The sequence below is a fragment of the Orcinus orca genome, chromosome 3 (genome assembly GCF_937001465.1).
Source record: "Orcinus orca chromosome 3, mOrcOrc1.1, whole genome shotgun sequence".
Lineage (NCBI taxonomy): Eukaryota > Metazoa > Chordata > Mammalia > Artiodactyla > Delphinidae > Orcinus > Orcinus orca.
The window spans coordinates 157,166,298-157,183,206 of NC_064561.1; the positions used below are offsets into that span (position 1 = coordinate 157,166,298).

At 42.6% G+C, this 16,909-nt stretch overlaps 1 protein-coding gene across 2 annotated transcripts in view; it reads left to right on the top strand.

Annotated features, from left to right (window-relative positions):
- The first annotated feature begins 5,271 nt into the window (after window positions 1-5,271).
- The window catches only part of SLC45A2 (solute carrier family 45 member 2), a 33,891-nt gene continuing 22,253 nt past the window's right edge, over window positions 5,272-16,909 (top strand). The window contains exons 1-2 of one of the 2 annotated variants that reach the window (XM_033421303.2): window positions 5,272-7,155; window positions 9,329-9,505. In XM_033421303.2, coding sequence (XP_033277194.2) covers window positions 6,627-7,155; window positions 9,329-9,505 — 706 coding nt within the window. In that variant the 5' untranslated portion in view covers window positions 5,272-6,626. The remainder of the gene's footprint in view (window positions 7,156-9,328; window positions 9,506-16,909) is intronic. The other variant, XM_004266020.3, reaches the window with a different exon arrangement.

The following is a 16,909-nucleotide window of genomic DNA, read 5'->3' on the forward strand; positions in this document are numbered from 1 at the left end:
TCCATAGTGGCTGCACCAGTATAAGTTGCCACCAACAGTAGGAGGGTTCCCTTTTCTCCACACTGTCTTCAGTATTATTTGAAGACTTTTTGATAATAGCCATTCTGACTGGTGTGAAGTGATACCTCATTGTGGTTTTAATTTCCATTTCAGTAATAATTAGCGATGTTGAGCATCTTTTCATGTGCCTTTTGGCTATCTGTATGTCTTCTTTGGAGAGATGTGTGTTAGGTCTTCTGCTCATTTTTGATTGGGTTGTTTGTTTTTGTGCTATTGAATAGTATGAGCTGTTTGTATATTTTGGAACTTAAGCCCTTGTTGGTTGCATCATTTGCAAGTATTTTTTCCCATTCCGCAGGTTGTCTTTTCATTTTGTTAATGGTTTCCTTTGCTGTGCAAAAGCTCATAAGTTTGATTAGATCCCATTTGTTTATTTTTGCTTTTGTTTCTATTACCTTGGGAGGCTGATCTAAGAAAATATTGCTACGATTTATGTCCGAGAATGTTTTACCTGTGTTCTCTTCTAGGAGTTTTATGGTGTCACATCTTATATTTACGTCTTTAAACCATTTTGAGTTTATTTTTGTATATGGTGTGAGGGAGTGTTCTAATTTCACTGATTTACATGTAGCTGTCAACCTTTCCCAACACCACTTATTGAAGAGACTGTCTTTTCTCTGTTGTGTATTTTTGCCTCCTTTGTCGTGGATTAATTGACTGTAGGTGTGTGGGTTTGTTTCTGAGCTCTCTATTCTATTCCATCTACATGTCTGTTTTTGTGCCAATAGTGTGAAGTTTTAAGAACTGTAGCTTTGTGGTATTGTCTGAAGTCTGGAAGGGTTATGCCTCCAGCTTTGTTCTTTTTCCTCAGGATTGCTTTGTCAATTTTGGGTCTTTTGTGGTTCCATATAAATTTTAGAATTCTTTTTTTCTAGTTCTGTGAAAAATGTTATGGCTATTTTGATAGGAATCACATTAAATCTGTAGATTACTTTGGTTAGTATGACCACTTTAACAATGTTAATTCTTCTAATCCAAGAGCATGGACTTTCCATTTCTTTGAATCATCTTCAGTTTCCTTTATCAATGTTTTATAGTTTGCAGCATGTAGGTCTTTCATCTCCTTGGTTAAGTTTATTCCTAGGTATTTTTAAAAAATTAATTAATTTATTTTTGGCTGCATTGGGTCTTTGTTGCTGCGCACGGGCTTTCTCTAGTTGCAGCGAGCAGGGGCTACTCTTCGTTGCGACACGCAGTCTTCTCATTGCAGTGGCTTCTCTTGTTGCGGAGCATGGCCTCTAGGCATGCGGGTTTCAGTAGTTGTGGCACGTGGGCTCAGTAGTAGTGGCTCGTGGACTCTAGAGCGCAGGCTCAGTAGTTGTGGCGCACGGGCTTAGTTGCTCCGTGGCATGTGGGATCTTCCCGAACCAGGGCTCGAACCTGTGTTCTCGCATTGGCAGGCGGATTCTTAACCACTGTGCCACCAGGGAAGCCCTTCCTAGGTATTTTTAAATGCAATTTTAAACAACATTTTTTTTAACTTCTCTTTCTGATATTTCATTGTTACTGTAAAGAAATGCAACAGATTTCTGTATCTATATCCTGCTACCTTGCTGAATTCATTAATTAGTTCTAATAGTTTTTGTGTAGTCTTTAAGGTTCTCTGTATAGAGTATCATGTCATCTCCAAATAGTGACGGTTTTACCTCTTCCCTTCCAAATTGAATACCTTTTATTTCGTTTTTTTGTCTGATTGCTGTGGCTAGGACTTCCAATACTATGTTGAATAGAAGTGGTGAGAGTGCGCATCCTTGTTTTGTTCCTGAATTTAGTGAGAAAGAAATTTCAGCTTTTCACTGTTGAGTATTATGTTGGCTGTGGGTTTGTTTTAAGTGCTTTTATTATGTTGAGTATGTTCCCTCTATACCCACTTTGGTGAGAGTTTCTATCATGAATGGATGTTGAATTTTGTCAAATGCTTTTTCTGTGTCTATTGAGATGATCCTGTGGTTTTTGTCATTTCTTTTGTTAATGTGGTATATCACATTGATTTGTGTTTGTTGAACCATCTTTGCAGCCCTGGAATGAATCCAACTTGATCGTGGTATATGATCCTTTTTATGTATTGTTGGATTTGGTTTGCCAATATTCATTGAGAATTTTTGCATCTATATTTATCAAAGGTATTGTCCTGTAATTTTCTTTTTTGGTAGTGTCTTTGTCTGGTTTTGGTATCAGGGTGATGGTGACTACCTGGAATGACTTTGGGAATGTTCCTTCCTTTTTAATTTTGGGGAGTAGTTTGAGAAGATTAGGTGTAAGTTCTTATTTGTGTGTTTGGTAGAATTTCCCAGTGAAGCTGTCCAGTCCTAGACTTTTATTTGCAGGGAGTTTTGTTTGTTTGTTTGTTTTTTAATTATATGTTCTGTTTTACTTCTAGTGATGTTCAAATTATCTGTTTCTTCTTGCTCAGTTTTGGTAGGCTGTATGTTTCTAGAAACTTGTCCATTTCTTCTAGGTTGTCCAATTTGTTGGCATGTAACTGTTCATAGTATTCTCTTATAAGTTTTTGTATTTCTGTAGTGTCAGTTGTAATTTCTCTTCTTTCATTTCTTATTTTATTTGGGTCCTCTCTCTTTTCTTGGTTTGTCAATTTTGTTTACCCTTTCAAAGAACCACTTCTAGGTTTAATTGGTTTTTTTCTATTGTTTTCTAAATCTCTATTTTATTTATTTCCTCTCTGATCTTTATTATTTCCTTCCTTCTGCTGACTTTAGGTTTTGTTTGTTCTTCTTTTTCTAATTCTTTTAGGTGGTAGGTTAGGTTGTTTATTTGAGATTTTTCTTGCTTCTTGAGAAAGGACTGTATCTCTGTTAACTTCCCTCTTAGAACTGCTTTTGCTGCATCCCATAGATTTTGTGAGGTTGTGTTGTCATTTTCATTAGTCTCGAGATGCTTTCTCATTTCTTCTTCGATTTCATTGTTGACTCATTGGCTTTTTACTAGCATATTGTGTAGTCTCCATGTAATCATTCTTTTCTCGTTTTTCTTTCAGTGATTGATCTCTAGTTTCATACCGTTGTGGTCAGAAAAGATGCTTGAAATAATTTCTGTTCTCTTAAATTTGCTGAGGCTTGTTTTTTGACCTACCCTAGAGAATGTTTCATGTGTGCTTGAAAAGAATGTGTATTCTGTTTTTTTTTTCTATATTAAGCCCAACTAGTCTATTGTGTCATTTAAGACCTCTGTTGCCTTATTGATTTTCTGTCTGGATGATCTGTTCCTTGATGTCAGTGAGGTGTTAAAGTCTCTTACTATTATTGTATTACTGTCAATTTCTCCCTTTATGTCTGTTAGTATTTGTTTTATATATTTAGATGCTCCTATACTGGCTGTATATATGCTAATGAGTATAATATCCTCTTCTTGTAGTGATCCCTTTATCATAATATAATGTCCTTCTTTGTCCTTATGGCCTTTGTTTTAAAGTCTGTTTTGTCTGATATGAGTGTTGCTACCCCACTTTCTTGTCGTTTCCATTTGCATGAAATATCTTTTTCTATGCCCTCATTTTCAGTCTGTGTCTTTCTTCCTGAAATGAGTCTCTTGCAGGCAGCACATGGTGGGCTTTTGTTTTTTTAATCTAGTCTGCCACTTTGTCTTTTGATCAGAGCATTTAGTTCATTGACATTTAAAGTAATTATTGATAGGTATGTACTTATTGTCATTTTAAACTTTGTTTTCCAGTTGATTCCGGAATTCTTCATTTCTTTTTATTTCTCCTTTTGTGGTTTGATGGTTTTCTTTTGTAGTATGCTTGAGTTCCTTTCTTTTTGGTTTTGTGCATCGATTTTATGTTTTTGATTGGTGGTTACCCTGGAGTTCAAGTATATTGACCCATAACTATATCTACTTGCTTTAAATTGATAGTCATGCAAATGCAAACACATTCTAAAAGATCTACAGTTTTTTACTCTACTCCTCCACATTTTACGATTTTGATGTCCTATTTTAATCTTCGTGTTTATCCTTTTGCTGTTCATTGTAGTAATAATTGCTTTTACAAAATTTTTAATTTTTTTTTTAATCTGTGTACTGGCTTTTTAAAATGATCTTCAATCCTTTAATATATTTGCCTTTCCTATTGTGTTTCCCCTTTCCTATAGATACTTGCTTCTTTTCTATTTAGAGAAGACCTTCCAGTATTTCTTTTAGGGTAGGTTTAGTATTACTTAACTCTTTTAGTTTTTCCTTGTCTGAGGAATTCTTTCTCTCTCCTTTCTGGTGCCTTTTTTTTTTTTTTTTTTTCATTCTACCTGGTTACGTGGAGATCTTTCTTGCAGGTTTGGTTGTATAGAAGATCTTCTGCCGGTTTCCAGTTGCTTTTCTGTGAGCATTGTTCCACATGTAGATGTATTTCTGATGTGTTTGTGGGGGGAGTTAAGCTCCACATCCTCCTACTCCACCATCTTGATCTCCCTCCTTATTTCATTTTTAGTCACTAATGGGTCATAGGCACCTGTTGGACACCGCAGCTTCTCGTGCCTTGGAATCAGATTGGATGTCACTACCCTCGTTTTCTGTTCCACATTGGTATTCATACAGTACTTGCTTTTTTTTTTTCTTTTGGCTGCGTTGGGTCTTCATTGCTGTGTGCAGGCTTTCTTTAGCTGTGGTGAGTAGGAACTACTCTTTGTTGTGGTGCGCGGGCTTCTCATTGAGGTGGTTTCTCTTGTTATGGAGCATGGGTTCTAGGCACGTGGGCTTCAGTAGTTGTGGCTTGCGGGCTCTAGAGCACAGGCTCAGTAGTTGTGGTGCACAGGCTTAGTTGCTCCGCGGCATGCGGGATCTTCCCGGACCAGGGATCGAACCCTTGCCTCCTGCATTGGCAGGCAGATTCTTTTTTTTTTTTTTTTTTTTTGCGGTACGTGGGCCTCTCACTGTTGTGGCCCTCTCCTTTTGCGGAGCACAGGCTCTGGACGCGCAGGCTCAGCGGCCATGGCTCATGGGCCCAGCCGCTCCGCGGCATGTGGGATCCTCCCAGACCGGGGCACGAACCCGTGTCCCCTGCATTGGCAGGCGGACCCTCAACCACCGCGCCACCAGGGAAGCCCTACAGGCGGATTCTTAACCACAGTGCCACCAGGGAAGTCCCACAATACTTGCTTTTTATCATGGCTGTAGAAAACCCAGCCTCACAAAAATCTAAAGTCATTGAAAGGATTGTAGTACAGTCTTATGTTGTGAGTATGAACTATTTCATTCTTACTTCATGTAGTATCTGAAAGATGTTGAGTTTCTCTGAGTTTACTCTCTTTAAATTTTTAAATCTCCTGAGATACCCCTTTGAGTTCACTGTGGTGCCCTGGGGCACCTTGGCACACAGTTTGGGAATTACCACTTTAAGTGATTTGCTCAGGGAAAAATACAGGTAGAAGGAGGCAGAGCCAGAATTTAAACTTGAATATTTTGACTCCAAGTCTTGCTGATAAACCATTTTTAGGGCCTTTCCTATGAGATCATGTTTCCCTTGCCACTCAAATTTTCATTTGAATTCAAGGTTCAACAAGGAAAATATGACCCACTCGAAGTCTTTAAAACAGAGGAAATTTATTATGGAGAATTACATTGGTGATAGAAGAGATGAGAAGCCCAGGGGACAGTGAGGCAACTCAGATACGAGCAACCACAGGAAGCCAAGCTCACTCCCATGGCTGCAGGATCGATGGGAAAGATAGTGTTATAGGGACCCAGAAGCTAAGGTTGGCAGCTGGACCCACAATGGAGATGCAGCCACTGCCAGAGACATCTCAGGGTGGAGAAAGAGAGGGGAGGAAGTATCCTGATTTCTTCCTTTCTCCTGCCCCGAGTCTTCCCACCAATGCCTCTGATTGGACACATCTAGCTAGAAGCCAGAGAGCAAGGGAACCTGGGAAATGTAGTCTCTTATGGTATGGAGCATAGTATGAGGGGGAGAGAATGGATCTGAGCAAACAGGCAATCGACTGGCATTACAAAATGTTGTGTATACACTTTATTCATTCTATAATTCCTGTAGCAAATGTTTATTGAGGACCTACTAGGTGCCAGGTATCATGCTAGGTGCCATAATGAGCAAAACAGACCAGATCACTGCTCATAAGGGGATCAAAGACCAACATAGGAGAAGGAGAATAAACACGAACTATCTGAAGTGTGTTAAGTGCAATGAAGGAAACTATCACAGTGCTGTGAGAGAGCTAGCGATTTAGAGGAAGGGGCAACCTCCCACTGTTTTAAGTCTAGTTAATTGACTATACGTATGTGTGTAGAAAACTTGTGTTCAGGAGAGGACAGAATATTTATACCTAGAAAAGTTTAGAAGAAAGATATCGACTCATTCATACTTAACATCTGGATTACAGGGCTTTATTGTCTCAAAGCTGTCTGTGATTGTGTGTCACAGATTGTGTGTGTGTGTGTGAGAGAGAGAGAGAAAGAGAGAGAGAGAGGCAGAGAGAACAGTACGAAGGAAGACTCTTAGAAAAACATTCTAAGGAGCCAGAGGGCTCACAGCAGCTAATCTCCATCATGCTTTCCAGGCCCCACCCCCCTTCCTTCTCATCATAACTTGTGATCTTAGAGGCATGAAAGAATTTGAGCCCCTCCCCCAGCCTGACCATCTCTGTTGGCCGCTCAGCCAGGCTGCACCTCAAATCCAGCTGGGAGCGCAAACCCCAGGGCCACGCAAGAGGTGGTGGGCTCGCAGGCAGGTTCCTCACCCAGTGGCCATGGGCGACAGCAGTGGGCAGCCTGGCATCCACACCTACAAATCCCTCGCTGAGGAGGGCTCCTTCGGCTCTCTGGAGCCGCCCAAAAGACCCACAGGGAGCCTGGTCATGCACAGCATGGCCATGTTCGGCCGGGAGTTTTGCTACGCGGTGGAGGCGGCCTACGTGACCCCAGTCCTGCTCAGCGTGGGCCTGCCCAGGAGTCTCTACAGCATGGTGTGGCTCCTGAGCCCTGTCCTGGGATTCCTGCTGCAGCCCGTGGTGGGACTGGCCAGCGACCACTGCCGGGCCCGTTGGGGACGGCGGAGACCCTACATCCTCACGCTGGGCATCGTGATGCTCCTGGGCATGGCTATGTACCTTAACGGGGACGCTATCGTATCAGGTCAGTGGGCAGCACAAGGTGGGCAGGCTGGGAGAAGGGTCCTGTTATACAGCTCGCTGAAAGGAGAATGCAGATTTCTTTACACCACAGTCAGAAATCGGTTAAAACTGATTCTCTCTCCTAAGTTACACTGAGTTTTCACCTTTGAGTGACCCAGATTCTGTGGTTAGGCACCTTTACTTTTAGAAACATCAGGATACATTATTTTTCAATTGTGAGAATTTGAGAATAGGATTATATTTTTACCTATTTTATTAAATTACATATTTTTACATGTTTATCAATTATGGGGTTTTTTTTGTGCCCATTATACCTTATTTAGTACTTTCTCAAATTAACCAGCTGCCAAATGGCTCCATAAATTTTTACGATAAATGTAACTTTGTGTCCAGATGAGAGTTAATTATGTTCACAGCTTTCTGTGGAGTCTTTTAATAGGTACAGGGCATCAGCCTGGTAGCTCAAGGGGACATTTTTGCACTGCAAATTGTGGACATAAACCTGACGGTGAGCACTTTTTCTAGCCATTAATCAGCCACCACCAATTAATCAGTAATTGGTGGTAGTACATATTGCATTGAGAAAAGAATCGTTAAACTTAAAAATAGCACACATATTTTGAGCATTAACTCTCAGGCTAGCAGAATGGATGATAATGAGACAGGATAATCAGTTATCATTTGTGTATATTTAAAAGAGGGCATAAATCTATAAATGTAGGGTGTTTCTGGAAGAAATTACAAAAAACCTGAAAAGAATTGTTGCCAATAGGGAAGGAGTACTAAAGGGCTGGGGTGAGAGGGGGAGGGTAGGCTTATTTTTCACTTATTTTTTTACTGTATTTTTAAAAACAGGTACATACAGGGAGATCAGCTCGGTGCTTTGTGACCACCTAGAGGGGTGGGATAGGGAGGGTAGGAGGGAGACACAAGAGGGAGGGGATATGGGGTTATACATATGCATATAGCTGATTCACTTTGTTATACAGCAGAAACTAACACAACACTGTAAAGCAGTTATACTCCAATAAAGATGTTAAAAATAACAGGTACATATATTACATACTAGGTTTAAAAAATAAACTGAAAGCAAGGGAAATAGTTGTGAGTGAGTCAGTGAACTGTGGCATAGCCATAGGATGAATATTATTTAGCTGTTAACACTGTGAAGTTGCTCTTCATCACCTGAAATGCTCATGTACAACACGATCCCGTCCCCAACTCCCGGGCCATGGACCGGTACTGGTCCATGGCCTGTCGAGAACCGGGCCGCACAGCAGGAGGTGAGCAGGGGGGCCAGTGAGTGAAGTTTCATCTGCCGCTCCCCGTGGCTTCCGTGACCCCCCGAACCATCCCTCCCCATCGCTGGCATTACCGCCTGAACTGTCTCCACCCCCAACTCCCAGTCGTGGAAAAATTGTCATCCATGGAACCGGCCCCTGGGGCCAGCCTGCAGCATTAGCCTCAGTGGGGGGCTGTTAGAGGCCCCACCTCCCACCTACTGATGACTCACAGGAGATTCACAGAAGGTGGAGCCCAACAATCTGTTTTAACAAGTCGTCCAGGTGGTGGTTAAGCACGCTGAAGTTTGAGAAGCACTGCATAAGGGCACAGGTGCACACCTCTCTACAGCAGTGTGTAAAGGGATGTCTGAAGGATGACCAGATCTAGGGGCTGGGATCTAGAAGCATCTCCCCAGCTTTTCTATATGGTTGGAATGGTTTACAATCAGCATGTATACTTTTTTAAACAGCTTTATTTAAAGAGATGATTCACATACCATAAAAGTCACCATCTAAAAGTGTACAACTCAGTGCTTTTTCATATGTTCTCAAGGTTGCATAACCACCATCACTATCTAATTACACAACGCTTTCGTCCCCCCGACCAGAAAGAAACCTGGTAACCGTTAGCAGTCACTCCCCATTTCCTTCTCCCTGACAGTCCTAGACAACTGCTCAGTCTACTTTCTGTCTCTAGAGAGCTGCCTTTTCTGGACATTGACTGCCTCATTTTTAAAACTTGAGAAAATAATGGAGCTATTTCTTATTTGGAAAAGCAAAGCAAAATGAAAGTAAAGGGAAATAATTTGATGACAAGAAGTCTGGGTGGAAATAGAAACGCGGATCATTCTAAACCAGGATTTAGGAGACCAATGTTTGTTTCTCTTTTAGCTTTGATTGCTGACCCAAGGAAGAAGCTGATTTGGGCCATCAGCGTCACCATGATAGGTGTGGTTCTCTTTGATTTTGCTGCTGACTTCATTGATGGGCCTATCAAAGCCTACTTATTTGATGTCTGCACCCATCGAGATAAGGAAAGGGGCCTCCACTACCATGCCCTCTTCACAGGTAGGGAAATATTCCAGAAAGTCTATCCTTCAGCTCCCCAGATAGGGAGGCCCTTCCACTGAAGCCATCCAGTGTCTCAGCACTCAGACTTTTTCAATGAATGGATCCGTTGATGGACTGCTCCCATCACGCGGGCTCTGTCTTCCAGTGCGTTTCTCTTGTGACCAGGCTGTGGAGTTTTTGCAAAGGAAGTTTATACAAGAGCTTTCTGAAGAGCCATTTGTGGAGACCTTTACAACTAAAATGAAAAGAGGCCTTGTAGACTTGACTTTATTTTTTGTTTTGTTTTATTTTTGAAAAAGTAATATGTAGCATCAGCATTACTTAGGAGCTTGTTAAAAATGCAACTTCTTTGGCCCCTCCTCCAGTTATTTTGATTCAGTAGGTTTGAGGTGAGGCCTAGAAATTTGCATTTTTGCTGACTACCCCAGATGATTCTGTGGCAAGTATCCCAAGAATCACATTTAAAAACAAAAATAGAAACAAGCCAAGCAAATAAAAAGCCCCAAGTCTTAGAGGTTTCTTAGTTGTATAAAGAGTTGGCATTTCCTCAGCCTCCTGGTTTGGAAAAGGCCATGCCAGGAGGATATGGGGGGCTCTCTCCATTTCTTGGGGCCATTGCCGGTTTCCTTTTGTTGCTGTTGGGTCCTTGATTTAGAGCAATGCTACTGATGTTCAGCATGAATTTATAGAGCTCCAGTTAGGACTTTTCTAGGACTGGGGTGTCATACACAAGATGACAGCATGATCCTGGCCTGGGAGCATTTCGGTGTCTACTCGTGGGGACTCTATTTGATTGTCTTCATCGCCCAGCCAATCTATTTTATGTTTTGACATATTCTGTCTCCTCCCATGGCCAGGTAGGTCCCATGAGAAGCAAAATCTTAAGTTTTGTCCAGTTTGTGTCTCTGCAGCCCAGAGTGGCACCTGCACGGAAGCCGTTGGCTCAGTAATTTGTTGTTAGAGCAAATATTTGGTTGGTGAGCCCTGGAAGGATGGGGCTGCCCAGCAGAGGGTATTTCCTCCGTGCTCCAGGGCAGACAGAGAGCAAGAGTCCAGCCCGTCTGTGGGGCCCCCGAGCCCCCTGTCTACAGCTAGAAGGTCCCAGAATAGAGATTCAAACTGCATCTTCCTGACTGAAATCCCACAGTTCCTGCTGCTTTATCATAATCTGCAAATTAATTACAGCAACATCATGGGAGACTTGTTGGCTTTTGAACCTGACACATTGACAGTCTTATTGCTCTAAGTACTTTGGGCAATATGGCCACTTCTTCCCGGCTTACATCAGTGTTAGTCTTGGCCAAACAATCTCTGCTTTGCTGCCTCTGTGTTAGAAGACTGAGCCCTGTATTTTGGGAACTTTTCCAAGGTTAACGCATGGTAGTATTTCTATTGAGTTCGATAAAATGTCTTGAAGTTTTCTAGTGATATTAGCGTATAGTGGTCTCAAGCAAACGTGACCTGGGTTTAGGCTTTCACTGTATCTTTCGTACTTATCCTTTAACTGATTTTCCAGTCTCTAATTTCTTCCTATTCCAACTGAAACAGCACGTAGGTTCCACTTCATATTCCTAAAAGACAGCTGTGACCAGGACACTTTCCTGTTCAGTGACCTGCAGTGGCTCCTGTTGACAAATTATGAATTAATCGACAGTCAATCGAAGAAAGAAATAGAGAATTTTAGTCAAGCCAAACCTGAAGGTTATAAACCAGGAGACAGTCTCTCAGAGAGCTCTAAAACTGTTCCTCCCTTTAGAGGTCAAAACACAGTTAGATTTGAGACAAAGGATTATACATCAGATGACATATTGACAGTTTACATAGTCCAGATCTGAACATACAAGGTGAGTAGTGGGTCATCGTGACCACTTACAGGATTAAGAAAGGAATGTTATTTCCTAAGGGGTTACCTTGCTGGTGCCAGGAGAAAACTGCTCCTTATCGAGCAAGTATTCCTGTGTCTTATACAGCGGTCTGGTTAATGTATAATACAGATGCACACTAAAGGGGAGGATGGAGGCCCAAACGGGCAGAGAGAACATTTTATGTTTACATTTTTCTCGTCTTGCCATAAAATATGAATTTTATTTCATCACTCCCCATTTGTCTACTGAATCAAGATCAAATTCCTGGACAGGGTTCAAACTCCCCACAATCTGTTCCCACCCTACCCTTCAAGCTTTGTTTCCCATTACTCCCGCCACATCCTCTGTGCTCTGAGCAGTTTCCCAGCGTGTTCCCAGGGGCAGAATCCAGGACTGTTTTACTCACTGTATCCCTGTACCGCCACCACTGCCTGGCATATTGTAGGCACTCAAAGTGAGTATTAATGGAACAAACCAAGGAGGCTGCCCTTCCCTTTCCAGCTGCTGGGGCTTTACTCACACTGAAATTCCCTTCCCCCTCTTCTCCCTTTGGAAATCGAAGCTGCTTAGAAACTTTCTTCTACCCACTTCCTAGAGAGAAGGCCCCTCCACTCTCTTCCAAATTGCAGGCAAACTTAATTTCTAATTTGGTCAGAGGCTCCACCCACAGCATAATCAAAGCACAAAAGTTCATCAGGTATCAATGAAATGGATAATTCCAGCAGGAAGAGACAGTGGAGGTTACAGTTCACCATACACATATCCTGAATTTTACTTCCCTTGTGGCCTATGTGGTCTGCTTGGGCTGCCATAACTGAATACCACAGACTGGGGGGCTTAAAGTACAGAAATTATGTTCTCGCAGTTCTAGAGGCTGGAAGGCCAAGATCAAGGTGCCAGGAGGGTTGGTTTCTGGTGAGATCTCTCTTCTTGGCTCGCTTCCGGCCATCTGCTCGCTGTGGTCTCACACGGCCTTTCCTCTGCGCATGCACTCCTGGTACCTCTTCTTCCTCTTATCAGGACCCCAGTCCTGTGGATTAAGTCCCCACTCTTATGACCTCATTTTACCTTAATTATCTCCTTAAAGGCCCTGTCTCCAAATATGGTCACTTTGGGGGTTAGGGCTTCAACATATGTCTTTTAATAAAGAAAACAAAAGCTTTTCTAGAACCCCACAGACTTCTGCTTGTTTCTCATGGGGCAGAATTAGGTCACATGAGCACTGAGGGGCCTGGGAGGTTGGAAAAAAGAGAGGGTATTTTGGGGGGTGGGGAGCATATCCCTGAATCAAATTGGGGTTCTGTTAGCCAGGAGGAAGGGGTAATTATTAATACTGAATAGGCCCAAACTAGTAGCTACCACAGGGAATACAAACACAACTGAGTATTAGCCTCATGAGAACAATTAAAGACCAAGACTATTGTAAGAAAGTGACAGCCAGAGCTTCCAAATCCCAATCTCTTAGTGAATAATGAAGAGGTAATTGCATTTTAAAGTTATACTCATTTTCACAGTTTTAACTGATCACATTTGTTACATTCACATTCTCTCCTGAATTATAACTCACTGTGGATTTATCCATCTCTTCTACAAGATTTGTAAACTACAAGATTTGTAAAAACATGAAGAGTCACCTGCAAACTCCCATGGCTTCCAACTCATTGCCTTGCCATTAGCAGACACTCAGAAGTGTTAGCTATTTAAAAAGAGACTCTAGGTTTTATAACCCTGCTTGTATTTCGGGCAGTTTTACAAATCGCAGCGATCAGATGAATATGCTCATTTAGTTACCTTGCTTTGTCTCTTGACCAACATGAACTCTGGACCTCAGTCAACTGTCTCTGGCTATAGGGGGACCCCCGAGGGTGTGCGGATGGCTCAAAGCAAGTTCTTTCCTCTACTAGAAAAAAACAACTTAAAATACCTTCCTCCTATAAAACAGAAAGTCTCACCTTATTTAAAATTTAGATTCTAAAGTCCCTGCTTAAGTGATAATCACAGAGAGTCCACATTATTTGTAATCACCTCTCAGATCATTTATAAAATACAGTATGCCTTGTTTTATGTATATAGATCTGCATAGTGATGGATACAGATAAATATATCTGCAGATTCATCTCCTCTTTAGTGTTTACTTCTGGACATGGACTGGATTAACAGAATAGCAGATAGGACAACCCATATTATTTAAAATGTTCTTTTTATCTTTCTTGCTCTTTCTCTCCCTTTTTTTTTTTTTTAAGATGACAGAACCTTTTAGAAGTTCAATTAATTTTTTTTTTTTTTGAGGCAGGGCTGGACCATACAAGGAGCTGGTTTATTTATTTATTTATTTTTGCTGTGTTGGGTCTTCGTTTCTGTGCGAGGGCTTTCTCTAGTTGTGGCAAGCGGGGGCCACTCTTCATTGCGGTGCACGGCCCTCTCACTGTCGCGGACTCTCTTGTTGCGAAGCACAGGCTCCAGACGCGCAGGCTCAGTAGTTGTGGCTCGTGGGCCTAGTTGCTCCGCGGCATGTGGGATCTTCCTGGACCGGGGCTCGAACCCGTGTCCCCTGCATTGGCAGGCGGACTCTCAACCACTGCGCCACCAGGGAAGCCCTCTCTCCCTCTTTTTAAAGTGTGAGTAGTTGAATTCTGTTGAGTTAAACATGGATGTGTGACCCCACTGCGGTGTCCTTGCTCTGAATGGTAGACCACATTAAAAAATGGAGAGAAAAATAATGAGCAGTGCTTTATCACTTTGCTTAGTCTTTGCACACATTGCCAGACCTCCCGAATTTACATGAACTTGGCAAAGAGACGTCTATAACATTCTGCTTGAAACAAGCATTTTATAATAAAGTCATGTTCAGTTTTAGGGCCCATTTTGATTTTCATCATCAGCAAGATATCATTTACCTGAGGAATCCAATCATTCGAGTAAATTGAAATTCTTTTTTATTTATTTCAGAGCTGTAGTCCAGGCCCAACAATTCCAAATGCTTTGTGAGTAAGTGTCAAAGGGTTCACTGCCAAAATATTTTCCAGCATATTTCTGATTTTTTTTTTTTTTAAGAAAAGACCCTACTGGCTTCCAGAAGGACATTTTAGTCCTCCAGCTTCTCTGTCTCTTATGTTTAAGGGTAACTCTATCTGCCCTCCATCCCTGGTGAATGTGGTAGATATGCTGTGTTTAGTGGATCCACCCTCATGCCTTCACCCCATGCCTTCACCTTTGGGTGCTTCTGAGGCTGTGGAACCCACACTCACCAGAAGGAGATTCCTCCCTTGTGTCAGAATGCCTCTAACCAAGCCTGTGTTGCTAGATTAACCCAAGGCCTTGCTCTCCTTAGCAGTGGGCTCCATCCCACCAGAGGAGGCTGGGACCAGACATGCTGGTGAAGGCCGTCCCAGCTCACATCCTGGCTCCTCCTCTGCTGAGTCGCCGTAGTATTTCTGAACTTTTGTTTCTTCACAGCGGTGTGACTCTCTACACAATGCTAGTTATTAATATCCTGGCAAGTGGTCCCGGGTCCAGAGCAAGGAACCATTTAAAAGGATTCAACACCAAATGCTTATGTGTATTAGATTTCCTCCATTCCCGCCGGACCTGTGAAAGTTTTATTTGTATATAATGACTCAGTGAGAAGCTTGCCCCATGTACATCTTTGGAAGAAGAATAGGTAACTTCTTAGGCTCAGCCTCTTTTGATTTTTCTGTTTCTTTAATACTTCAAAGTGTGCATGAAAATGCTAGTGAAACAAATGCTCAGATTAGAAATAATTAAGAACTAACAAAACGAGTCCTAAAAATAAATTTCAGATATGGGCCCCTTTGACCGAACCTATACAGGTGGCAAGAAGCCATGTTTCATGTTAGAGTCAGTTTTCACTTCTCCTTTAGGCCTCATTGCTGCATGAGTGGATTTCTTTCATCAGCTGGGTTCCCTTTGAAGCTTCTGCCCCTGGTGAACTTTCATATCGCCTCACTCAGGCAGCTTGGAAAGGATGTGGGCAGAGCAGAAGCCAGGATACAGGAACTTCAGCTTTGAGGGTGACGTGAATAACTTAGGGCAAAACGGTTAATGTCTCCAAACTGCCATTTCTTTTCCCATTTCAGCACCTACCTCTCAAAGAATCTCAAAGGCAGGTTAGAGACGGGGCTGCGTTGTCTGCCAGAAATCTTTCCCCAGATACCAATTGGCCAGCTTGGTTTGCTTTCACTCTTTGTTACAGTCTGGTGGCATAGCCCCTCCTCAGTGATGTGTTCCTGATTACCTGATAATATATTATTTGTTCATTTGTTTGTTGTTTATTGTCTGCCTCTATAGCCAACATATAAGCTCTCTGAAGACAGGAATATTATCTTTCCAGTTTGTTGCTGTATCACCAGTGCTTAGAATAGTTCTGGGAATAGGCTGAAGAAATATTGATGAGACCGATATTCTATTTTAACATCCTCATTTTACCTATGAGGAAGCTGTGTTGCCAAGAGGTAAGTGACTAACCCAAGGTCACAGAGCTGAGTAGCGGTAGACTAGACCAGGGGCAGAAGCCAACCAGCCAGCCAGCCAGCCAACCAGAGACCTGGGTCATGCTTTTGTTTGGATTCACCTCAAAGCTGAGCCCCAGGGAAGGTCTGTATGCACATAGCGTATTGGGGAAAGGATTCCAGAGATTGAGAGTGAGAGAACTGGGGGGGAGTGGAACAGGCCAATACAGGAAGCATTACAGAGTTGGCCTTTGTTCTCAGTGGCTGCCTCTATCTCACCAGGACCCTCCAGGGAGCCTTATGAAGTGCATCTCAGAACTCTCCAGCTGGGAGGATCAAGTTGGGGAGGTGAATGCATTGGCTCCGGTCTCCACCGGCCAAGGGTGCTCCCGTGGGTTTTAACCTCCCTTGTGTGGGTGCTGCCCCACCTGAGTGTGGGTTCCCTCAGGCAAGGTACCTGAGCAAAGAGGGCCAAGGCTAGCTTAGAACTGGTCACTGCAGCGGCTGCTGGAGAAAGGGCTGGGATGGGGGTACCGAGAGGACCTGCTGTGTCCACAAGGGCTGCCTGATTCAGCTCATGACTTAGTCCTGAGCTTTTCCACTCTGGCGTAGGTGCTCCATGCTGTTTGGTCCCCATTAGTAGGAGTTAAAGCATTTTGCAAAGTGCTCAACAATTTACCTTACAGTAAAACGAGCTGCTGCAACTCAGAACTGAAATATTAGTTCTGCAGACTTAAAGAAAACTCATGGAAGCCACAAATGGCTCCAGAATCGGGCCCATCAGTGACTTGACTATTTCTAATCTTTAAGCAAGAACAGGAGTCAGATTTTACATGTCACGTCAGAAAATGAGAAGTTTCAAGAACCTTCTCTGAATTAGGGTAGCAGTAGCCATTCATAGACTCAAATCAAGAAACTTGCCTTTAGAAAATGTTGAGATAAGGTGAACGCTTTTATGGGAACCATCATTGCATTAGACATGTCAGCAGCTTTCACAGGAGCACAAAATGCGGTCTCAGTGCTCTTACCCTCTGCGGCAAACACTCCCCCAGTTCTCTGCATGCGTG